This window comes from Plectropomus leopardus, chromosome 12 (assembly GCF_008729295.1).
Source record: "Plectropomus leopardus isolate mb chromosome 12, YSFRI_Pleo_2.0, whole genome shotgun sequence".
Lineage (NCBI taxonomy): Eukaryota > Metazoa > Chordata > Actinopteri > Perciformes > Serranidae > Plectropomus > Plectropomus leopardus.
The window spans coordinates 15,910,673-15,935,356 of NC_056474.1; the positions used below are offsets into that span (position 1 = coordinate 15,910,673).

At 39.7% G+C, this 24,684-nt stretch overlaps 2 protein-coding genes across 5 annotated transcripts in view; both read left to right on the plus strand.

Annotated features, from left to right (window-relative positions):
- kcnab1b (potassium voltage-gated channel subfamily A regulatory beta subunit 1b) overlaps positions 1 to 9,975 on the plus strand; it is a 58,387-nt gene extending 48,412 nt beyond the window's left edge. For all 4 annotated transcript variants that reach the window (XM_042498079.1, XM_042498076.1, XM_042498077.1 and 1 more), the window contains 6 exons: positions 4,842 to 4,927; positions 6,060 to 6,180; positions 6,285 to 6,379; positions 7,952 to 8,072; positions 8,209 to 8,297; positions 8,384 to 9,975. In XM_042498079.1, the coding sequence (XP_042354013.1) occupies positions 4,842 to 4,927; positions 6,060 to 6,180; positions 6,285 to 6,379; positions 7,952 to 8,072; positions 8,209 to 8,297; positions 8,384 to 8,473 (602 nt within the window). In that variant the 3' untranslated portion in view covers positions 8,474 to 9,975. The remainder of the gene's footprint in view (positions 1 to 4,841; positions 4,928 to 6,059; positions 6,181 to 6,284; positions 6,380 to 7,951; positions 8,073 to 8,208; positions 8,298 to 8,383) is intronic.
- Positions 9,976 to 10,803: 828 nt separating this feature from the next.
- Positions 10,804 to 23,627, plus strand: pask (PAS domain containing serine/threonine kinase). Its single transcript, XM_042497864.1, has 21 exons — positions 10,804 to 11,131; positions 11,322 to 11,537; positions 12,484 to 12,713; positions 12,810 to 12,980; positions 13,171 to 13,305; positions 13,512 to 13,646; positions 13,842 to 14,079; positions 15,189 to 15,370; positions 15,460 to 15,592; positions 16,474 to 16,645; positions 17,886 to 18,118; positions 18,301 to 18,427; positions 19,665 to 20,242; positions 20,337 to 20,479; positions 20,597 to 20,764; positions 20,886 to 21,011; positions 21,483 to 21,617; positions 21,720 to 21,919; positions 22,295 to 22,428; positions 22,531 to 22,680; positions 22,823 to 23,627. Exons 2-21 carry the CDS (start codon positions 11,339 to 11,341, stop codon positions 22,999 to 23,001), a joined length of 3,768 nt encoding a protein of 1,255 aa, XP_042353798.1. The 5' UTR covers positions 10,804 to 11,131; positions 11,322 to 11,338; the 3' UTR covers positions 23,002 to 23,627.
- The last annotated feature ends 1,057 nt before the right edge of the window (positions 23,628 to 24,684 follow it).

Genomic DNA, 24,684 nt, shown 5'->3' on the forward strand with positions numbered 1-24,684 from the left:
AGGTAGTATTTGGCTAAAAGGATGGACTCTCACTGGGCTCACTTAAAGATTTTCCAGTCTGTCCCCTTTGCCCCCCATGCATCCTCCTCTGTAAGCCAGCAGACTGTGGGAGGCCAATCTGTCATACTTATCGTTCCCTGGGTGTCGCTGTCACTGGTAGTACTGGTGACTGGCAGGCAGACCCTGCAGCCTGCTCCATCAAATCTTCTAGTTACCTGTCTCTGCAGATAAAGTCGCTTCAGCATTGACAACTGATGTAGACAAGTCTGATCTGATTGATGGATTGATTGATTGGGAGTCTGGTGGGATGATAAAAAACTGCACAGAGAGAAAAGACAAATATAAAGACACATAGGCTGTTTGGCTTTCAGCAGCTCCACCACACGGTCGCTCCATTAATCAGCGTAAAACCATGTGCGTATTTTTTTTCATCCTTCATTACAGTGGAGCAAGGCCACTGTCATTAATCACTGTGTAGAGGGTCGGTCACTTTTAACAACTTCAGAGAGAGCGGGGCTCCATGTACAGACAAAACTGTATCCTCCTTGTTCACTGAGACTTTCTAAATAGCTTCTCCAGGGGATGAAGTAGCAAAGCTAACATGCAAACACGTGGGACTTCTACATCTCTGTGGGCATTTGCAGTTCATCGGACTTGTTATGTGCATGTCTAAGATATTGATTCATACACCCACATGTTCCTGAAAGACAGGATTAAGAGCATTGCAGCGTGCAGGAAAAATCCACTTGAGCTCCCAATGTCGTATCAAGATATGATAACTAGAAAACTAACAGGTGTGTGTGCATGCATCTGTGTTAAATTTGTGTTTTGTTCGTGTGACCTTAACTGCTTCCGACTTTGTGTGAGACAATGCGTGTCCCCTAGGGGACAAAGAAGTGATGTCATGGCTGCAGAGTCTCCCTTTGTTACCGTCACTGCTTTCCTTCTCCCGACCTCTCATCCTTCTCTTTCTGTGTCCCTTTTTCTCTCCCCTACTTGTTCTTGACTTGCATCTTCTTTTGGCTTACATCCAGTCTAAGAGGCCCAACTTGTGTCATAAATACCTGACTCCCCTTTCATTTTCTCCACTGCTCTTTACTGCTGCGTCTGTCACTTATAGTGATGAGACTGTACAGAAGTTTCCCCCTGAGGAGTTAAAGGCCAAGCTGGGATTTCATCTCACATGTTGCCAAATAGTGTAGTTCATAAAGCACTAACATTGTAGTAGGTTTGATGAAAATGTGCCTCCAGGAGAAGCATCTGCGCCATTGACGACTCATTGTTTTAATAGGTATACCATAGCCTGGAGAGTAAACTTAAATCTTGGCTCAGTGTTGCCAACCAGTCACTCAGCATCATTTTTTCATATTTGACAGAGCAATATGCTGCAAATTGAATCCATTCAATCACCTGAATAAGAAATCCCCCAGACGGAGTGAATGAGCGGGATGAACAGGCAGAATGAAAGAGCAGACATGGCATCAATAAATAGACTTTATAACAATCCCTCCAGCCAAGAGCGAATAAAATGGTACTGCCACAGCATACTGAACACAAACCCAGTCAGGACATTCCTTCTAGTGCCAGGATATCACCTCCCTCCTCAAATGTTCAGCAATAAAGAGCAGCATGCAGGATCATCTCACCCACTCAGTACCTCGATACTTATCTTCCTCTTGGCTACACATTCAAAACCTTCTTTCCCACGACCATAGAACTGAGAAAAGGCCATTGAAAATCCCCTGTGGTGTGACATATTGATCACCGCCCATGTGTATGCATGAGGAGGATCAACATTTGCTTAAAAATGAGTACCACCTCCCAGTAAAGGAACTCCCACATAGCCAGCTAAGCATCCACAGAGACATCTGCCCCAGACCAGTATGGATATCAGTGTGTGTCGATTTATTCCTCGATGCACTCTGCAGAAAGGCACTGTCATACCTGCTGGCTGGAGTTGACCAAATGCTCCTGACTCAGTGGAGTGCTTCAAGGACGGGCTGATATTGGGACTTTGCAAATTTGCATTTAAAGGTATACTGTGCAGGAATTGTCGTAAACAATATTGCAGATGAAAGTTAAAGCCAACAACAGATTCATGCTTATTCCCTACATGAGCACTTTTTTCTATGCAGTGTCTGCAGATAGATAGACAGATATACAGATAGATGGATAGATAGATAGAAAAAAATACATGGAAATGAATAACTTTCTGTCTTTCTTTTCTCATTCTTTCTTTCTTTCTTTTTTTGCAAAATTTCTTTTTTTTATGTTGTCGTACAGAAGTGATTCTTACATTCCCCAGTCGCAAAACTGTAGCCAATACACCAAAAAAAAACAATGCATTAACATTTTGTATACTACAATGTCCATCATATGTCTGCAGCCTGGTGCCTTTTCCTCTAAATTTTGCTGACCCTCAGTAGCGGTGGCTAGTATTGAATGTCTCTAGCTGGGCTAGCTATACATTCAAAATCCAATAAAAGGATAAGTCTAGGTGGAAATACTTAAAAGTGCGTTTACGGATTGATTTGCTTTCACTACTTAGCTGCAAGTTAAACTGCGAAATAATACTAAATAGCCCACTGCAGAGTCCCCACCTTGTGGTAAAGTGTATAAATTAATGCTGATGTAGACCCATCAGTAATGCTGATAGGTTAATTTAGGCTTAACAGGTTTGGTACCTTCTTTACCGAGCTTAAATATGCTAAGCGGCTCCAGACAGATTTTTTTGTTTGTTTGGCCTTTTGATAATAATGGTTGCCAACCTCTGATATAAAGGTTACAAAATCTGCCCAACAGCACCTTTTTACAGTCACTAATTAACATGTTATATCTTGTTGGGTTATGTGTGTGTCCGTTTCTTGGTCAGTGCAGTAACTTCCTTGATAATTGTCTGGCTCCAGGAGATATAATGTTGTAATTAGTGAGCTTAAGAGGTGCTGGTAGGGGAATTTTGTTGTCTTAAGAAAGAGCCAGACTTGCTGTTTCCCCTGTTTCCAGCTTTTGTGCTAAACTAAGTCACCTGGCTACTGGCTATAGATGTTCCCTGTACAGATGTAAAAGTGCGTGCAATCCTCTCATCTAAATTGTTCACCAATCTCACACATTCAAGAGCATATTAATGCAGCACGTGTTATTCATACATGCACACAGCACCCTGCATGTGCCCACAACTTCACCCACATCACCTCCTTGAAAACCCACAGTGGGCTAATGTGAGTGGGGTGCTGATGCTGGAAATCTCACCTGAGCACTTCACTCAGTGTGGCATCTGCTGGTGCAGTTGATGAGTCACTGCGGCCTCGTGAGAAGGAAATTTATGTTAAGACTGGCCAGTAGGTAAGCTCGGATGTTGCTGTGGATCAAGTTGTCAAGTTGTCATAGAGGGTGGATTATTCATATACTCACAAACTCTCATGAACCACAGGCGCCTCCGAGGTTCCTACTTGGTTCATAATTTTTCCCTCAGTCATTACATCTCTAACTCTCTCCCTCCCTCTCTGCCTTATGGAGCAGATGCACTGTTATTCCTCTACCCTCCCACCTGCTTCACCCACATACACACACGCACACACTTGCTCTCTGTCTCTCACTGCGCTACATTCTGGTCCAGAGAGAGAACTACTGATGAAAAGGAATCGCTCTTTTTTAATCACACTCTGCTGTGGTCTCATCTCTTCACCCTCGTTTTCACTCACCCCCATTCTTTTCCTGCATTCTAAATTTTACTTTGTGTTAAAGCAGGACATGTTTCATTAATGCATTTTAAGTGCGGTTAAAGTCTGAAGCAGGCAATTATAGACTAAAGTAATCACATAAATTACTTTATCGCCTTGTTTTTGTTTTCCTCAGTAATTAGAGAGTTTGCACACGGCGTACAACAGACACACATTCCAAATAATATTTCCATATTTCCTGCTCCTATGTGAGACTTACTTGGTTAAAAAGCTCCTTTGAGAAAGAACTTTACAGTTCTTATTAAAAACAATTTTGCTTATCAACTATTCCACCCACCGTTATTTCCTTGCTGTATCCTCGGGCCCAAATACACAACCACTACAGGCCACTGTGGCTGATTTCAACCCCTAGAGCTGTAACTAAACTGATTTGTTCAACTGCACAAGCAACACTCTGTCAAGGTTGGCTGAGTCTTCTCATTTAACCCCTGCAGCATTTGGCCACATTAAGTACATGATCCCAGCAAAGACAATATGTTTACACATGAGTTAAACTCAAGTTTTTCTCGCAAAGAGGCTGAATACATTTTTTTCATGTTTCATGTTTTACCAAGGCCTTTATGCATTTCTTTTAATTCACTGTGTTCTTCTCTGATGAAAAACAACAACAAATTAATCTACTTATCCTGTTTGATGTTATTATTATTAATTATATAGCACTTATGTAAGCAAAGTTACAAAGTGTTTTACAAAGTGCATAATAATAAAACAAAGAAATGTGCAGTCACAATTAAAATAATGTTAAGAGCAAGACAGTAGTAGAACAAAAGTAAATAAAACACAAAAGTTACATCTCAAAACCATACAAATCAGTCATTTAAAGGAAAAGCTTGACTATAAAATTATGTTTTAAGCAACAACTTAAAAACAGGTAATGTGCAAGCCTAGTCTCCTCGGGAAGAGAATTCCAGAGTGTAGGGGTCCATTTGTTGTTATTATGTAAAAATAATGCAAGTTAAGATGTTGCACACAGATCTTAAAATAAACAGGGTTTTCAAAAAGGTATCCCTGCTGGTTATATAAAAGTTGAAATTGTGGCGCCATCCGCTGTTGGGTTATTGATAATGTACAATATCTGCTCTTTCACACTTTGTTTTACAGAAATAGTGAGAGCTATGACGCATGTGATCAACCAGGGGATGTCCATGTACTGGGGGACGTCTCGGTGGTCCGCCATGGAGATCATGGTGAGTAAAGGAAAATGTCTTTTTGCATCTCGCAACAAGTTATAAAGAAGAAAAATCGCTTCCTATGACTTATAATTGGGCACCATTTTGGGCTGGGAAATATATGCTGATGAGCCAGAACATTGAAACTACTGAGGAGTGAAGTGAATAATTTTGATCATCTTGTGTCAACGAATGACCCGAGGATCATGACAGAGAGCTTAAGGCCATGACCTGGCATCCCAATCTGATCGAGCATCTGTGGGATGTACCAGTTCCCCAGAGGTCCTGTGTTCAACCCTCGACAGGTCAGAGCCAGGTCCTATCAATGGTGGGGGCCATGATCTGTAGAGGCACGAACACAGGCCCTTTGGGGGGTGTCCTGTGGTGTCTGGCACTAGGATGTTTGAGTCGTGTGGGTTCAAGGTGGGTTACAGGCACGTCCAACGGATGCTCAATTGGATTGGGATCTGGGGAATTTAGAGGCCAGGTTAACGCCGTAAGCTCTTTGTCATGTTCCTTGTTCCACCTGCTGAGGAGGCCACTGTCATTGGGGAGTGCCGTTGCCATGGGGGGGGGGGTACTTGGTTTGCAACAGTGTTTTTGTGGATGGTGTGTGTCAGGTGGTCTCCACATGAATGCCAGGACCCAAGGTTTCCCAACAGATCATTGCATGATAACAAGATGATCAATATTATTCTTTTCATCTGTTAGTGGTTTTAATGTTGCGACTGATTGGTGTATAGATGTTATTGCTTTTTGTTTATCCCTGTTACTATTGCAAGAACTTTTTCAATACTATGAAACACATTTAGAAACAAATTGGCTGTCTAAATTACTCCCACACAACTGTATGTGAGATTTTCGGTGGTTAAACTCATTAAAATACATCTAGAGTGCAATGAAGAATCTACTGTTTATATCCATTTTTGCCCACACTAATGATGCTATGAGGACATCTTTTTACGTTAAAAGAGAGCAATGAAATCCAAAATGAGCTGGTATGTCGGAACATAATATGCTATACAGAGAGTAGTGACAGCAGAAAGAAAAAGAAAATCTTTAAACATAAAGCTCAGTGTTTACATGTGTTTCCCTAATCTCATGAACAGATCTCCCCTTTCCTTTTATCCCCCTCTTCACATTTAATTAGGAGGCATACTCTGTGGCCCGGCAGTTTAATCTAATTCCACCAGTGTGTGAGCAGGCAGAGTATCACTTCTACCAGAGGGAGAAAGTAGAAACTCAGCTGCCAGAGCTCTACCATAAGATAGGTAAGGATACAGTCAGTTTTTGTTGATGGCAAGTCTTTATGAAGTGATTTAGGGCTCAGATAGATTTTGTACTCTGTTGTTCAGTGCCTGCTGTTCTGTCTCAGGTGTGGGTGTGGTGTCTTGGTCCCCTTTGGCCTGTGGAATCATCACTGGGAAGTATGAAAATGGCGTCCCAGAATCCTCCAGAGCCGCAATGAAGGTAGCATATATATATATTTTAACCATCTGCCTACTTTCTATATGTTTCAAGCGGCAACCATAGACTGCATATAAAAATGACCAAAATGACAGTTTCCCCCAAAGTGTGACTTTTCGATCTTGATCTGACTGCAGTATAGTTCCTAAGGTCCGCCGCTCAATGTTAGTGAATGGTACATAGGCCAAACTAAAAACTCAAAGTACACGCCAAATAAGTTTTTCCCAAAGACAGTTTCTGTCAATTTCTGCCAATCCGTCCGCTCGCATTCAGTGGGGCTGCTCTCGATTGGTTGGACGGTGTTTTGGTGGGAACTCCCTCACTCTGGATATCGCTACTGCACAGATTTCACCTCTCAATGACATCATCGGATATTTTAACCTCACTTAAGCATCGCGGGAGTACGTGGGGTCATGTCATCTATCTATATATTCAGTCTGTGGTGGCAGCCTACAGGGTTGGGGAATGAAGCCAACACAGAAGTGTCAATAACTGCAGTTCCTAAAATAGCCACTTGAGGCTGGCTCCAAAAGCAAGTCAATTCCCATAGAGAGGCAAAGTCCCTCCCCTTTCAGTGTGTCCCCCATGGGGCCTTATTTTTTTAAAAAAAATATGCACTGTAGTTAACGGAAAAAGTCAAAAGAAATTTTGATCCCATTTGAAATGTGCTATGAATTACACATGTACATGTGTGTCAATTTAACACACTTTTTGCAAGTCATGAAAGTCGCAGTTTGTTATAGGTTTGTAATACTATTTAGCACAGTAAACATCGCCTACACCCGCTAGTTAGCAAAGTAGGTGCTGTGTTTCAAGCACAAACGTAATACCATCTTAGCTGATGTGTTTCTTTCAGTGACTCCTGGTCTTTTTATCAGTCGGGAAGCAAAAGAACAATCTGTTGCTTGTGTAAGTACATCCAGGTATGAATAATATAGGCATCGTAACTTAAGCGAGACGCAAAGTAACGACATCTCCTGCGTGACTTGTCTTATTCTAATCATGTGTTTTCAAAGTCTTATACTTATACTAACAATTTTATGATAAGCTGCACCTTTTTATTTTTACTTGCAAAATTGTCTTTTAAATTGCCACAATTCAAATTGGAACAAAAAAGTATTTGTCTCTTGCTGTTAACTACTGTACATAGTTTCCCTGAAATAAGGTCCCATGTTGGTGTACTGGAAGGGGGGAACTTCCCCTTTTTAGACCCGTACGTTAATATGTACAACTTTACAGCAGAGATAAACATGTTTATGGGGTAGTATAAAAAACTGTTTGATCTCCAAAGATTTCTCCATTTTTTTTTTAAATAACTCACTTGTTTAAATTCATCCAGATATGGTCACCTTTTGTTATAAAGGTGAAAATCTGCCAAAAGGCCAAATTACAGGCTTCAAATGGGAGTTGACAAACCGACTGGTGATGTTGCGGTGGCTACGTACATTATTTTTATACTGTCTTTTATGTGTTCCAAACTTTTCCCATCCAACAATTAAACACAGTCTGTTTTGAAGTTATTTCTGCCTGATTTTGAATTAGATTCTAATGCTTGTTCTGTAACTGCTCCTGCAGCCATACCAGTGGTTGAGGGAGAAAATAATGAGTGAGGATGGGAGAAAACAACAAGCCAAGCTTAAGGAACTGGCACATATCGCAGAGAAGCTCAGCTGTACTCTGCCACAGCTCGCCATAGGTAAGGGACAACATGAACACCCTTAAGACCCTCCATTCGTGTGACATAAAAAAAAACAGTGTTTCTTTACAGACAGTCTGCTCTCGTGTTATCGTAATAACAACTGTACAAACTCCTTCCTCTCCCTGATCTTTAGCCTGGTGCCTGAGGAATGAGGGAGTGAGCTCAGTGCTGCTGGGATCCTCCAATGCAAGCCAGCTAACAGAGAACTTGGGAGCCATACAGGTATAAAAATTCCTTCCTAAAACTAAGTAATTGATCGAGTCCAACAGCACTGACTGTGTGCTCTGTCTTTGCTTTGTGCACCTCAGGTAATTCCAAAGATGACGGCGGGAATTGCCTCAGAAGTCGATCATATACTCGGAAATCGTCCTCACAGTAAAAGGGACTACCACCATTAGGATGGACCCTGTTTTAGAGAACTTTGCTTGAAAAAGCCTATCAAAGCTCACTCCTCACAGCCATGGCGCCGTAACTGTGTGCCCAACTTTGCTTGTGTGCGCGTATGACTGTATGTGTGACTAATGTGTTCTGCTTGGCTCCTTGTCTGTATGAAGATCAACCAGTACTCATATTATAAAGTGAGCTACTTGACAAAACATGCATGCTACAGCTAAAGCAGCCGGCCACTGGACTGAAGAAAAGTTAGAAGATCCAGAGAGATGATTTCTGGATGAAAAAATCTTCCACTCTATGAAGCTGCTGGAATTTAAAGAAGCATAAAATTGTTTTACAGAGAAATAGATTACTGCACGATCGAGCTGATTGAAATATAGCATGTGCCAGTTACAAACAGTCATGATTTTCTGAATAAGGGTGTCATTACGTCAAGAAAACAAAAAGTAGGTATCACATAAGTTCATGGCAGTGCGGTAAGTACATGAAAAAAGATAAGGTGTATCAAAATGTACCCAATGTTAGAGAAATGACTTACTAGATGTTTGTGACGTGAAGAAAAAAATCAGTCATGACGTGTGTAATTGGGCCTGTTCTCAGCAGACGGGATGAGATATGCTCACACCACCCATTGCAGCTGGAGCTGGCCTGTCAACATGATGAATTGTTTCAGTACTGGATGAACTGAAATTCTGCTCACAGTGTTGTGAATACCAAGAGAGCTAAGTAAAACTAAAATATGTTTCAAAAAACATCTGTACTGACTGTTATATATAATATATATTTTCCTTATTAAGCAGCTATATCAGAATAAGCTCTTCATATCCTTGTGTTGTATTGTTTTTTTCTTTTTCACTTATGCAAAAGTACAGCATAGTGTACTTCCCTTTTGTGCCCCTTCAACCCATTTTAATTTGGACTATGCCAGACTTTCTGTCAGTAATGATAATGTCTGATTCATTAATTTCAGTCTGTGTTGTGATTAAAACTTTTGTCTAGTAGAAGTTGGGGAGATGGTCCTCCTTAGGGGGAGCTTGTGAATTTAACAAACAAAGCCATGTAGCTATTAAGAGACTCAGTTAAAAAAAAAAAAAAACAACAACATATGGACCCCTGCAGTCATTGCACCTGGTACTCTTACCCAACTTCAAAAAGCCAGATTTACATAATGGGATGATCTTGGTTACGTTCTGTCTGTTCAAAAAAATGCATTTTGTGTCCCTCATCAGATTTGTACATACTAATAAAGAGCTTATAATTCTCATGTGATATGTTTTAGAAAATCTATAGTTATTTTCTATTAATTAACCTAAATGGATGCCTTCCAATTTTTTGCCCCTTACAAAGTGAAATAACAAAGCTAGAGTAGACTTATTGTTTGCTGAGTTAAAATGTAAACCGCAGTAAAAAAAACCTGTGACTTGAAATACTCTGCTGTAGTTACTGCTGTTTGCTGTTGGGGTTTGTCTGTGTCTTCCTGTTTTATAATAAAATAATGTGTGAATTATTTATTTGACTTGTGAAAAGTATGTTTGGGTGGATACATTTTATTCTTATAAGATAATCTTTTATTAGTCCCACAGCGGAGAAATTTGCATCATCACAGCAGCAAAGGGTAAAGTGCAAACAAGACGAATCAGTAAAAAAAAAAAACAACCCACACACACAAACACACACAGCAATGTAAAAAGAATAAGTTATGAGTATGAATAAATGAATATTTTATTTTCGCATCTGGACATTTACATGACCCATCCCTCGTGGGATTATTCAGACACATTAACCAATAACAAACCAAACATTCCTGTTTGTTAACCCATCATCATCCAGCAGCACAGTACATTAAAAATATCCAGACATTAACACAAACATTATAAGGCAAAAAAACTGACTTAAACCTCCAAGAAACAGTTTTGAGAAATAACCTATAACAACAAAAAGAAATACAAAGCACAAACACAGGCCCCTGAGCACAAGATACAGTATATAAATCCAAACAAGACAAAATACACACGAATCAGTGCCAAACAGTAAGTGTGTGCTGGAAAAAAACAAATCAGTAGTTAACAGCAAAAAAAAAAATAGAGCAAAATCGTATTATATTGCTATGAATATGCACTCTGTTGCTATTATTATTATTATTATTATTGACTATATGTTTTTTAATTGAATTTATTTTATTTTTATTTATTTTACTTGGTTGGCTTTGTAACATTGTTTCCATGGAGACAAAGGCTGTCGTTTCCGGTGAATTGTCCAATGAGCTGCTCTCGTTCAGAGGGGTGATATTTGATTGGCTGCAGGAGACTTCCTGGCTAGCGCTCGAAGCCCGCGGTTTACAAACACTACCGCTAAGTTAGTAGAAGCAGTAAAATCTTTTTTTCCCCTTAACTAACCTGCTGGAATGGCGTCCAAAGTTTCCCAACACTACGGCAACGTCAACTGGTAGTAAATTCGTCAAACGTGAAGTGGCAACTCGGCAATTTCAGAACAAAACACAGTCCGGCATCGGTTTGTTTGTAGTGGGAGTTAACGTTAGCAGATGGCTAGTTAGCCAGTTAGCAGAGGGGAGGTAACGTTACCTTGTCAACTATAGCGTCAACTGAAACTGCTGTGCCCTCTGAAGGCAACACAAGCCGTACAGTTTCTGTCTACGACCAGCGGTAAGTGTTGTTTTGGATTTAATCTTCAAATCAAACGCTAAAGTACCCGAACAACTCAAATGTTATCAACAAAACATTTTCTCTGTCAGCTAGACCTGCAGTTGTCGGCTAACGTTAACTTGTAGTTGTGCAATGTTGTCACAATGCTGCCATTAATCTCTTTCTATGGGTCAATCATCGACAATCCCAGCTGGATAACCAACGGCAATGTCGCTGTCGCCTCACTTTGGGCTGAGCCAAAGCAGCAGAGGTAAAGGAGACACTATTTGTGTGGTGCCCGGCTTCTCCTCTGACCTGGAGGATGACTTTGACCTGAATAAGTCTTATCCATGCACCCAAAGACCGATGTACAAGAGGAGCCTTTGTGCAGTGCAACGTCTTTATTATACTGGTGGTGCCTTGAAAGGTGAGTGTAACTGATTTGGAAGAAACTACCAGTAGAGCTGAAATGATGAACAAATTCACATACAGTTAATTAGTTTTGATAACTGATTATATTTTCAGTTTCAGACAAAAGAATAGGATAGAACTGAATATATCTTTATTGTCCACCAGAGTGGAAATTTGGCTTTGGCCCTGAGAAAAATTATAGTTTTTCTCATAATAGTTTTTCTAGCTTCTTACTTTGAGATAACTAAATTCTAATGTATTTCTCCAAAACCCTCCTTTAAGAGAAAGGAGCAAAACAATAAACCAGCAGTTCCTTTGCTTTGCTAATAGGATTCTCAGAGGTTTCTCAACTGTTAGAAACAATGAAAGAGACAGAGTTTAGACTTGTTTTCTTTTTTTTGTTTTCTTTAGGATCTTACTGTTATCTCAAAAGTTGATTATTTCAGGCAAAGAAGATCATGGCTGTGAGAGAGGAAAAAGATGCATTTTAATATCTTAAATTTGGATCAGGCTGTTTCTCAGGAGGTGAATTCAAGATTTTTTTTCTCATAATATTTTCCACAAAGAAAATTTATGGGACTTGAGATTAAGGACTTTTTGAATACATTTTTAGTTGCCAGAGGGACTCTATAGTGCCTACTGGAGCTCAAGAGCTCAAATTGGCCGTAAAGAATTGGGTCAAGGGATTTTGCTGCTGTGTCACAATCAGCAGCAAAATCAAAATGTCACAATGTCACAATCCTAGAAAGTTTATTCTTAGATGAGGAGTTAAGGTGACCACGCAGAAAGGTGAAATGTTCAAACCGTAGTTTTGTACACTAGTTCTAAAAAAACTATTATTTTTACCACAATCTATTCAAAGAAGTTACATGGGGCTTTGAAAAAATGATGGTTAGTTTCAGCCCTTATTGTGAGAAGGATTCTTTTTTTTTTTAATTTGTTTTTGCTTTTTTGGCATACAGGTAAAAGTTTGGATGCCTGCACATCTGTTGCAGAGAGAAACCTCCAGATCTCTAGCTTACATCCTGGCTCCCATGTTTCTGTTGCCTCTCTGCCACACCCGTCCACTATCTCAGAGACAGAGGAAAGCTTGTTCAGTCAGCTGTTCTCCGGAGATTTTAGCCTGTCGGGATCTCCATCTGCCCTCAACCCAAACAAAGTCATTCTCACAGTCGACCATAAAACCAGAGAGGTAATGTGTGTGCATTTAGTGTGAGCCTGATAAGTCAAACAGAACTGCAACTAGAGTGTGTGCTGTAAAATTCGTTTTATCTTTATTTTTTTTCAGATTTTGTCTGCAAATGAACAGGCTTGCAAACTGTTTGAGTGCACCACAGATGAGCTGATTGGAAAAAAGCTGCCCTGTATGTTGAAGAAAACCAGTCAGGTCCTGGAAGAGGCAATGGAAGAAGATTTTCCGCTAGCAGATGGAACTGTTGAGACTGTGTCTGGAAAAGTGGTATGAAATATGCTGACTAAAAAGAATGAAGTTATGAAAACAGCCATGCTTGAATTCTTACATTTTACTCAAAACATGATTATATTAAACGTCTGTTTTATCAAATATCTTCCACATCACTGCTGCAAGAATGCATCAGTGAATGTTAAAGAGTGTTTTGTATATTTTTTACATGTGACCTTTTATGTAGGTGGATGTTGTGACGTTATCTGGAGAGGTGTCTGTGTCAGTGTGTACCCACAGACAGCCACAAAATGAAGAGCACTGGCTTTTCATGATGGAAAATGTGGAAAGGGTATCCGCCTTTCTGTCCTTTTCACAAGATGTAAGTACGTCTTGACCTAGCAGTTTCGGTAGTCGGTTTTTCATTTTCTTATTTTAAACATTTTTAATGAGAATTCCTGCTTTCCTGTCCTTTTTTTTTATCATATTACTCTAATATTATCTTCAGTTACACACTACTGAGTGAAATATTTCCATTTTTCAATCCACCACAACAATTCTTTGTTACGCTTTTCATGTGATTTCTAGGGCAGTATCCTAACCTGTGACTTGGCATTTGCCCATCTTCATGGATACCACCATCCCGACGAGTTAAAAAGGTTGTCTGTGAAGGAGCTAATCCCTTCTCTACAAATCCCCCTGCACAGTAATGCGTTGCCAAAAGTAAGCACACTTTACAGCCAAAACTGTCCCACTCTCTCAGGAAAGCTCTCTTTCCTAAGCTTTGTTTGCATGTGCATGTTTACCAGTTTGCTTCTTAGTTCAGTTCAGGAATACAGAGAAAGGACACAATATTTCCTGGTAACATTTTAAGCTCAGCTGTTTCTGTCATCTTTGACTTTTTCTTCTTTCTTTTAGATGCTGAGAGTTCAGAGAGTATGTGGTAAAACAACAGGGGGTGCATCGGTCCCACTGTGTGTCAAACTTCAAGGGGCAGTGGTATGTGGGAGGACCCGACACCAAAACAATGGGGCCAGTTACACCTGCCCAGCAGAGAGTCATGAAAGATCAGGTACACAGGAGAATCAGCCACGCCCTCCTCTCGTCTCCTCTGTGTGCAAGTCAGAGGGATCAAACCCTGAAGAGACAGCCTCTGGTAAGGTGTTAAGTATTTATTTTTTAAGATTAGGCTGGGACCTAATGCTAGGTAAGAGAGGGATTAGAAAACACTCAATATTATTCTAGAGAAACTGGTGCATTATCCACTGTCGGTGTTATGCTTCCCAAACACTTTAAACATCTTGAGTGTATACTCTTTAGCTTTTTATCATAACAAAATGTACAGAAGGTAGATAGGATATTATAAACACTTGATGGAAATGTGCTTTTAAGTTGAATGACAGTTGTTAAAATTAAAAATAAGTTATTTAATGTCAAGAGAAATGGCCCCAAATTATGCCAAGATATGCTAAAAACATATGCAGAAACAAAGGAGTAGAAGATGAGCGATAAAACCAACCAACAGGGATTTAAAACATGTATACAGCATTGTTGCTGTCCAATGAAATTGGACTGAAGAAAACTTTAAAAATCACATGTTCCATAATGGGGTTTAAGCTGAATAAACAATTTTAGGAAATACTAGCCAAAATGACAGCCTTTTTGTTGTTTTTTAGCTTAGGAGATGTTGACAGTTTTTACAAATTGGGAGGGTTTCAAAGGATAGTGACAGAGAAATACTGTTTCTACAGTATCATACTGATACAGAACCATGTTGACAATATGTGGTAATTTAATTAAAAATTGAGCAAATTCTTAGTATTCATTTCCTTTTGTCATGCAGTGTTTTCACGTCTAACTCCTTTAGTGTGTTTTAGTAGAATACTGTCCTCTAAACAGTTTAATGTCTGCTTATTTAAGAAGTTTCGGGAGAATAATTCTAAGCACATAACAAAGGTGCATGGCAGCATACGTGAAGGAAAAAATTATGTCTGCACACTTACACTTACACAAAAGTTAAATCAAGTTTTAATTAAAAATCTTCATCCTAATTGGATCTTCATTAGGTTCATTTTTACCCAGCAAAGATCGAAGAGGGATCAAAACATTGTCTTGTTTAAACTTTTGTTGGCATAAACTAACTTTGCTGGGATTACTTTAAAATTTGCTTGCTTAACCAATCCAAATATTGCTTAAAGTTATTCATTATACATTGTAATGTAGTAATTAACTGCGAATCTTCAACATGTCTCTGGACTCTTACAGAAACAAAAGCGGATGAAATCATCCTGTCCCCCAGCCCTGTGCTGGAGTACTCTGGAACCGTTTGGGCGTTTGCGCCTCTGAGCGGTCTCCTCCTGCTCCGCCCTGATGGCTCAATCCACAGCATCCACAACCACCTGGCTCTCAGTCTGTTTGGCTACGACAAGGACGAGCTGCTGAGAAAGGTTAGCCAACATGTCCAGCTGAACACGGCCATTTGGATTGACAACCACGCCAACTCTCACTTCTGTCTCTGCCGCTTTGTCATCAACAGAGTGTCACTTTTCTGATGCCTGGTTTTTATGGATGGATGTCTGAGTCAGACAGAAAGGCCAGCAGCCCCTTCTCTGATTCTCAAGCAGAGGCTAATAAAAGTACAGCCTCGTCCAAAATATCAGAGAAATATGGTGAGCATTTGTATGCATTTGCAGTCTGAACAAGATGTCAGCTTTTTCCACTTGCAGTGATTAGTCGCGTAGAGTTTGGTACCATTCAGGTTTGAACTGACACTGAACATTGAACTATGTGTGTTTGCAGTGATACTAGACTATTACTCAAATTATATAGAACAGAAAATAGACCACATGCTGAAACTATCATGGCAGATAGATGCTTTAGTGATCATTTTGCTCACTGGAAAGTTGAACCCAGAGCATCTGTGGAGCTCCGTTTCGGTTTTCGGTTTCTGGGCACTTCACTTGTCTGAACTCCTTGTTCTCACGCAGTTGTGCTTTCAGGTAGAGACATTTGGCACTGGTGGATTTAATATGAATTTGTACTTGGTAGCACCCACATAATTAGGTTGGCTTTTTTAAAAGTACAGCTCAGGGTGCTCAGTGGCTCACCTGACAGAGGGGGCACCGCCTCGTACAAAGGCTTTGTCCTTTTGATTCCAATGTGTGGCCCTTTGCTGCATGTCTTCCCTTCTCTCTCCTTGCTTTCACTCTGTAGCTCTCCATAAAAATCTCTATCCAATAAAGGCAAAAAGCAAGAAAAAATCATAGTATATTTTTTTAAAGTACAGTTTGATACTAAACTCTAACCAGAGGTTTTTCAGCTAGGTGAAGTGGCACTGTGTCCGACTTTCAAAACCTCTGGTCAAAACTGTTTTCCTTTGTGTTAAAAAACCACATAACACAGGTTTATGTGCTGTCTGAAATGATGTGTCATACTGTGTTCTTTTATTCTGGATTTATTCCCATAGTTCTCATTTTGTCTTTTCAGACAGCACTATTTGTTTTCACTGTGTGATTTAATATTCTCCTTTTTTTTTTCTCTCAATCCTCAGACCCTTCCTCACTGGTGGCTGGAGATATGGCCATGGTCCATCAGGCTGTCCTGGGGAGAACCTCCACAGGCAGAGGCAGGATCTTCACTGGAACCAGCACCAGGCTGGACAAACAGTGCAGCACTTTGTCCACCCTTTCTCCTCCTGCTGTCACCTCCACACGAGTGCTTACGTAAGTAGTCCCATATGTCCTTGTCTGAAGCCACCTGGATGTTTTTTACTCAAGAACTCAATGACTTCTTATTAACAAAGGATAGTAAACATCTTTATTTTGACATTGTTCAACCTGTAAAGAAAATCATATGCCTGCACACTTGAGATTAAGTAGTACACCAAATCTTTGTGTGCTTTGTATTTTCACAAATAATGGACCAGACAAAAGCCGCAATATCCAGGGACCTAAAAGCAGCAGACTGCATGTATATTTAATGTGCCCGGCAGAGTGAAAACACAACAACTCTGTGGTCGAGCCTGATAGCATCTCTGTGTACACAACCAGACAGCAGAGACACTAAAACACTCTAAGTTACAGCTTAACACTGTTTGTCTTTTTTTTTTTTAAAAATCTGCTCATTTAAACATAATTGTGGATCATAATTGTTTAAATGTTGTAACCTGGGATTATAACGGCTTCACTTTCATAAACAAACATATTATCCCAATTGTAATATTGGAAGATGAAGATATCCAATTCAGATTTATAATATTCTAATGCGACACTCTTTTGCCATCTGTTGGATAAATAATGTCACAGCATGTTTGGTTTGAAAGATGTGTTGATTTACAATATAGCATGACTTATCCAATGTTTAGGGTTAGGCAAAATACTAATAGAAGTAAACTTATAGAAGTAGAGATACTTTACTGTGCTATTAGTGCAGTGTCATATATGTTTTATTTAATCAATCATTTACTACGCAATCAAGGTTAATTAATGTCCCATGGTGTTAATAAAATTGCCTTGTATATAATTAAGGTCCTCCAACAGTGCTGTAGTACATACATTAATTATTGTTGATAACCTTTATCATGAGATTGATGGCACTGCAAGGATTTAATAGCCTTAAGCTTTTATTACAGTTTAGCAGACAAGAGCACCAATTAACCTGAATGCCTTGGGAAAACACTGTCAGCTAAAAAAAAACTCCTGCAGCTTCACATTGTTTACAATTAAGGTTGCCAAAGTCCTTAATTCAGAGACTTCTGAGTTCTTGTACATAAAAATTAATCATTACATTAAAATTGAAAAGATATCATTTTTGGCTGTTGCATGTATCTAAAGCACCAGGTTCGGGCTGGGTCAGGCTGTAATTTCTCAAAATTCCTCCGCGCTTAAATTACGTCGGGTTTTTGTATTTAATCTCAACTGGCATTATAATACTTTGATTAAAACCCAACCATTCTTTCATCAGGACTGATGACACTATAGAGCTGATGGAGCAGGCAGCCCAGGTTGCTCCCTGTGTAAGTCAGCTAGACAGCGCTGATACCACTCAGGCCCTCCTCAAGACTTTTGCTTGGGTGGAACCTCCAGAAGAAGAGACGTACTGCCTGGTTCCCGATGAACCATCACACCACAACCAGGAACAGCAGCTCGGCAGCAAAGTTCATAAAAACAATCAACCTACTATCAAGATTATCCCAGGTATGATGCAGCTAAACTGTTGTAGCGTTCTGTTGTTTTCACAGAACGCTTTACACAACATGCTATGTGTAAATATTTTCTATTGAGGGGAATGATTTTATACATATTAGCATTAAGAGAAGTCTTTAAGAAATGTCATTGGGCAGTTTTCTTGTGTTTTTCTTTGTTGCTCACGTCTTTAGACACTCCCAGTCAGAATGGACATGATGTTGGCAGAGTGGGTGACACGTCTCCAGATGTCGGCAACGATCACCGCTCGCCCTCTGTACTCCAAGAGTCCAGCTTTGAGGTCATCTCACTGGAGAGCAGGTGAGGGGAAAAAAGTTGCAAACATTAATTCTTCACATTTTTATCACCAATATATAGTACTGACTTTAAACTTTGTGTGCCTACAAACACAAGAAAACTGATAATAACTTTAAAAGATGAAAATCTGACACCCGCTCACATTTAAACACAATGTGGGATTTTAGTCAGAAACCTAACATTTGGCAAAGAGGGGATCCTGCAGGGTCAATATTTGCAAGACTACAACTAGATTCTTTTTAGATCATTTCCCATCCTGCTGTTGGTGGAAAATATCACGCCAAACTCCCCATAAGAAATACGACATTTTGAAAATTATCTACGTGTCCACAAAAACAAATAACTCTATAATAACTTTACATTTTGGATTTTAGTTGCCTCAACTTGCTACCAGCCTCTGATGGTTAGCTGCAAGAGAAAAACTTCAAAATGAAAGGCAAATTGTTTCAAAACTAAAGATTTCTCACTCAAATGAGAGCTGGTTGGTGGATCAGATACATGCTGATTTAAGACTTGTTTGCATTCTTGCACCTCCCCAGGCTCCCCTTCATGTTTACGGTCTACCTGATGGTTTGGTGTTGGAGAGAGAGCACCTATTGGTTGTTGACAATGCTCACGTTGTGAACCTCACTTTTTGCATGAGCCAGACTAAACACCAGCTACATTATTTCACATTTTTAAATTTGTCTGAACATTAGGACGAGAAAAAGACTGATTTAAAACAGCTCGGACTGAGTTTTATGACCACCTTATACTAAACAATGGAGAACACAGGAGTGTAAAACAAATTGTCACACCAACATTGGCAATGACCCGAAAAGTCGTTTGGTGTAAGGCCAACATTACTTGAAAAAACGAATATCTAAATGTTAAGACAGGCCATCATGACTGTAACATTTTACAGTGAAAAATTAAAATCTGGAAAAAATGGATCTACCTTGGGGTGATAAACAGAATATTTCCATAGCATCTATTTGGACTGAATAACTTTTCTCTTCCATCATTTCTAGGCAAGTAGCCACTAAAATACACCAACATTTTCAGTAGTGCAGCTGTAATTGTCAGTGACATGCCAGATTGAGATTGGAAAGAAAGCTGCATTCTTTAGAAATTATTGTATTTTTTCATCTCTTTTTGGTAAAATAACACCATCTGGGTTTGTTTATTCTAAAATGATTTGCTAAGTTTATGCCATCGGTTGTTGTTCCATGTCATCAGTTTATTTGAACTCAATTTCCAGGTCTTCCTCCGGCTTCTGTGAAAACTTTGCCGGCCATTGTGGTTCTGAGCCGGGGCAGGCAGAGGACTCTCGTTCAGCACACATAGTGGACTCAGCCAGCTGTTTCCTGGACCTTAACAGCAATGGTGACCTGGTGACCCGGGCACTGGCCGAGCTAGATCTGAGCGGTAGTACAGAGCTTGTCAGCGGCAGAGGGTACAATGGTGATAACCAGCGCTCCATGACATCCTGTGATACAGCTGAGCTCCTGCGTACACCCTCTACATGTATGATAGAGTCTGACCACGAGGCAGAGCGCGTTAAGACCGGAAACCCTGGTGCTGAGGCCAGAAACAGCTCAAGTGAAGTAGAAAAAGATGAAGGCGAGCAGGATCAGTGGGCCGCGCTCTCTTCTATTCATAAAGACAAGAGCCAAGAGTTCTGCGTGCAGATGACCAACGGGGTTCAGTCAGACGTTCCCTCCACATCCACTCCAAAGAAGCAGAAGGTGAATGGACATGCCCCGCCCTCAGACGCTACGCAGATACTGGAGGGGCGATATGAAGGAAGTGCCTATCACAGAGACGGAACAAGATTAGGTTGGTACAATTACAACTGTTTATATGGTTTAAAAATAAAACCATTGTGTTGCATAAAGGAAAAAGACTGAGCAGTACCCTGTTTTCCCTCCAGATGTGCAGTGTGATGTGTGCAGGACAAAACTCCCTGATGGGAGCTCCATGATCTGCGTGTGGGTGAGTCGACCTGGCCAGCAGGGGTCGCTGATGCAAACAGATCGATCACTCCACAACCAATCAGGAGTGAGTCTAGGAGAGGTCAGTGAGAATAAAGATCCTTAATAATAAGTAAGGATGGCACATAATCATTTTTTATTGAAATGTGAAATGTGTTCCGTATTAAACTCATCATTTTTAACTGATTTCTTCCTGTAGAGGATTAGTGAGGCGAGTCATGGCGAGGCATTACGCTCCACCATGGACCTAGAGCAGTCTCGAGCCTGTGATGGACAGTTTGAGGAAGAGTACCAGCCTCTTAAAGCCGTGGGTAAAGGCGCCTTTGGTTTTGTCTGGAAGGCAATAAGGCGCTGTGATGGAGTAGAAGTAAGAAAACATTTTCATTCATCCAGAAACATATCTTATTCTTGTATATACAACATTCAGCAATTTGATGTGACTGTTGTGATGATGTGTTCTCTTTTGCTGTATTATTTTTCATTTGCAGGTGATAGTGAAGTTTATCAGCAAGGCCAGGATAGTCAGTGACTGTTGGGTAGATGATCCCATGCTGGGACGAGTCAGCCAAGAGATTGCTATACTGACACGAGTACAGCACCACAACATAGTCAAGGTACCTGGATTGTTACATCAAAGCCTTTAAAGTGACAGTTCACCCCAAAATCGAAAAATACACATTTTTCCTCTAATCTATAGTACTATTTATCAATATAAATTGTTTTGTTGTGCTGTAGAGAGAAAATACTTCTCATATGAAACTGCTCCCAACAAGATCTGCAAATTATCTTGAGTAACCGGATCGTGATTTCTGGAGAGAGACATTGCTGTTGAGTTTTTCAAATGTATTTATTTGGCGCTTTGAGCACCACAAGCCAAGTGTCATCTAGTTTCATTATATTCAAGAGCAGGCATCTCTTCAGCCGATATCTCCAACACTCAGCAATTCACACCAAAACAATCTAGATTGATAAATAGCTCTACAGCTAAGAGGAAAAATATTTATTTCTCTTTTGAGATGAACTGCCCCTTTAAGACATTTTTAATGCTAAATTGCTTTGCTCATCATTTATGTGTGTGCCACCAGGTGCTGGAGGTGTTTGAAAATGGGAGTTACTTCCAGATGGTGATGGAGAAACATGGAGATGGCCTGGACCTTTTTGAGTTTATAGACATGCAGCCAAGACTGGATGAGCCCCTGGCCAGCTACATCTTCAGACAAGTATGTACATAACCAGGGAAACGCACACGCCAGGAGAACGGGCTCTGAAATGTAAAGCGTTCATTTGTTCTTTGCTAAACCGGTCGTTCTGTCTCTCCCCAGCTGGTGGCTGCTGTCTTCTATCTGAGGACTAAGAACATCCTTCACAGGGACATAAAAGATGAGAACATCATCATCGATAAGTGTTTCCACATTCGACTGATAGACTTCGGCTCTGCTGCCATGATGGCGCCCAGGAAGCTTTTTTACAATTTCTGTGGCACATTGGAGTACTGCTCCCCGGAGGTGCTTCAGGGAAATCCGTACGTACATTATACCTGAAAATGCCAAGTCACATTTGTTCCATTTCATTTAGTGAATAGGAAATTTCATATTGGACTCCTTTTTTATAGATGGTTTATTTTAAAGGAGATTAGCTGTCCTTGTGATTGCACAGCTTAGTCAAAGCATTAAAGCAGAATCTAGGTCAGAGCACTGTTTCCCTGTATGACTTTAATGACCCATTAACGTTTACGATGCACAGTTAAACTATATGTAGCTTCAAGGATATACTGATCGTAAAGTCACAACGCCGAACAGACGCTGAACTAACTGACCAATGATATGCTGCCAAGTTGCCTCAATGCTAAAAGCCTGTTGTAATTAAAGTTTCTCTCCTTGTTTGGCTTCTGTTGCAGTTATGAGGGTCCAGAGCTGGAGATGTGGTCTCTGGGTGTGTTGCTCTACACTCTGCTGTTCAGTGAAAACCCTTTCTGTGGTGTTGAAGAGATCCTGGAGGCCAAACTAAAGCCCCCGTTCCCCCTCACTCCAGGTATACCGTTGATGGCTGCAAATAAGTTTCACTGACTGTCACACGGAAGAATTTCACTTTCAAAACCTCTTAATGCTGACATTTCTCCATGTACACTTGCAGACCTACATGGTGTGTTATGCAGGCTGCTACACCGTGATCCAGCTCAGAGAATGACTCTGGACCAGCTGCTGCTGCAGTCCTGGATCAGCCAGCCCATTTCCCTGGCAGAGTACAGCTGGACAGAGGTGGTCCCTGCAACTCAGAGCAACTGTGAGTACTCTTGAAAGGAATACTTCACCTCCCAAATGACCACGTGTATCTATTATTATCTATTACTCACCTTCTGTTGCAGTAAACTTGTGAAGAAAACTTGAAAAATCTTTTAAATTTAGATGCTTTCTCTTTTTACCAGGCTCACCACAGCACCAGGAGTCCAGTTCTCAAATGTATGTCAGACAAAGTTTGTTCCCAGATCAATACGATGAGACTCTTCCTGATGATGAGGAGGAGGAAGAGGAGGAGGATGAGGATGACAGGTTGTCAATGGCAGCCCTGGAAACAGAGCTTCAGAAGTACCTCCATGAGGATTAAAGGCTGAATTTAAAGGGAGTTCAACCACCTTCCGACATTTAGACATGAAGGTCAAAATAAGAAAAGGGAAGCCAGTCTTTATTCAAGAAACTACCATGTAGGCACCAGTCTTTTAGAGACAAATAGACAATGAAGTATAAACAGTTTGCTACCAAGTGAAGTGAAGATCGTTATTCAGCTTTTTTTAGCCAAAATGTGCTTGTTTCACATATTTGTGATTGCAGATAGCAACACCGAGGAACACATGTATCATGGTGTGGCTTTTTTTACTTTAATGTAATCTTTCATATTTATTCTTTGAAGCCTTAAAATCATAGTTTTCGCAGAGATCCAGCTTTACCACCAAAACCCAAAGTGACCACAGCCTTGATGTTGTTTTACCTCAGATAAACCGTACCGAGAACTTGATTAAAGTGGAAGTGAATTGTTTTATTCATGCTGCTTTTGTTAAGTGACTGTTTGATTCTCATGATTTTAATCTTGACTGTTTTAATTAAACATTGTAAGTATATTTACAATATATTATCTATTTATTTTTTGTAGATTAATAAATATTGACAACAAATGTGTTCCTTTTTATGTAACTGAGGAATGGCCTGTTGATCAGAACTGCAGATTGTTTTTGTTTGTCAAGCAAACACTATAAATGTATTTGAATTGTATGTTTTTATATGCAGCCAGTAAACACATTAAATGGCAATGCAAAAAAAAAAAAAATCATGTGTCATTTTCTTATGTGATGACACATTGTACAGGCAGCAGCTGCTTGGCCTGAATGAAATTTCCAAAATAAAACTGCCAGCTTAAAAAACTTAATATTCTGCCATATAAATTGCAGGTCTGTTTACACAAAAATTATGATGTTGGTATTTAGAAATAAGATATTTTTTGTGTCGTTTCTCAGCTCATAATATAGGTTTAAAAAAAAAAAAAAAGAAAAAATATTATACTCAGATTGAATAAAACATAAATTTTACCATAAATGAAGACCCCCTGCCTGAAACATCCCCACTCCCACCCCATAGACTTAAATCTGTTATTATAAATATAAATATATATATTATTAGAATAGTTTTTGGAATGTTAAATTTGATGGGACTGATTAATTGCATTTCACTGAAATCCTTTTTTTTTTTTGTGATTCCATGTGACAAAGAAATAGATTTATTGATTGTTCATTGCAGTCAGTTTTCTCGCTCACAAATTACACAATCAGAACAGCTGTCAGGTCTACTTTTTTCTACTTTTTTAGAGCATACAGAGTAAGTACTCAGGAACATGTAGGTGTTAAACATTAAAATGTTTCCTATTTGGTACAGTTCATGTGTATCTAAAAATTAAAATATTTATTTATTATAATATTTAAAAGTGGTTTTACACTTTACTTGCACCCTTTATAGGCTCCTCCTTGTCAAAGCAGAACCAGGGGACACTTTTTACTTATAATTGTTGGAGTTTTTAACGACATTTTGCTGAACTTGCTGGGTAGTTCAAAACAAAATTCATATTTTAATATTCAAGTACATAAAAATAGCTTTTTTAAAGTAATTTTTGTAATTAACCATGAACCTACAAACATTTTTATCCACAAAAGAGAAATAATTTTTATTTGATTTCAACGCTTTTCTACTGAAATTAAACCCTCTGACCACAAAATAACTGTACAAATAACTTGTTGCATGC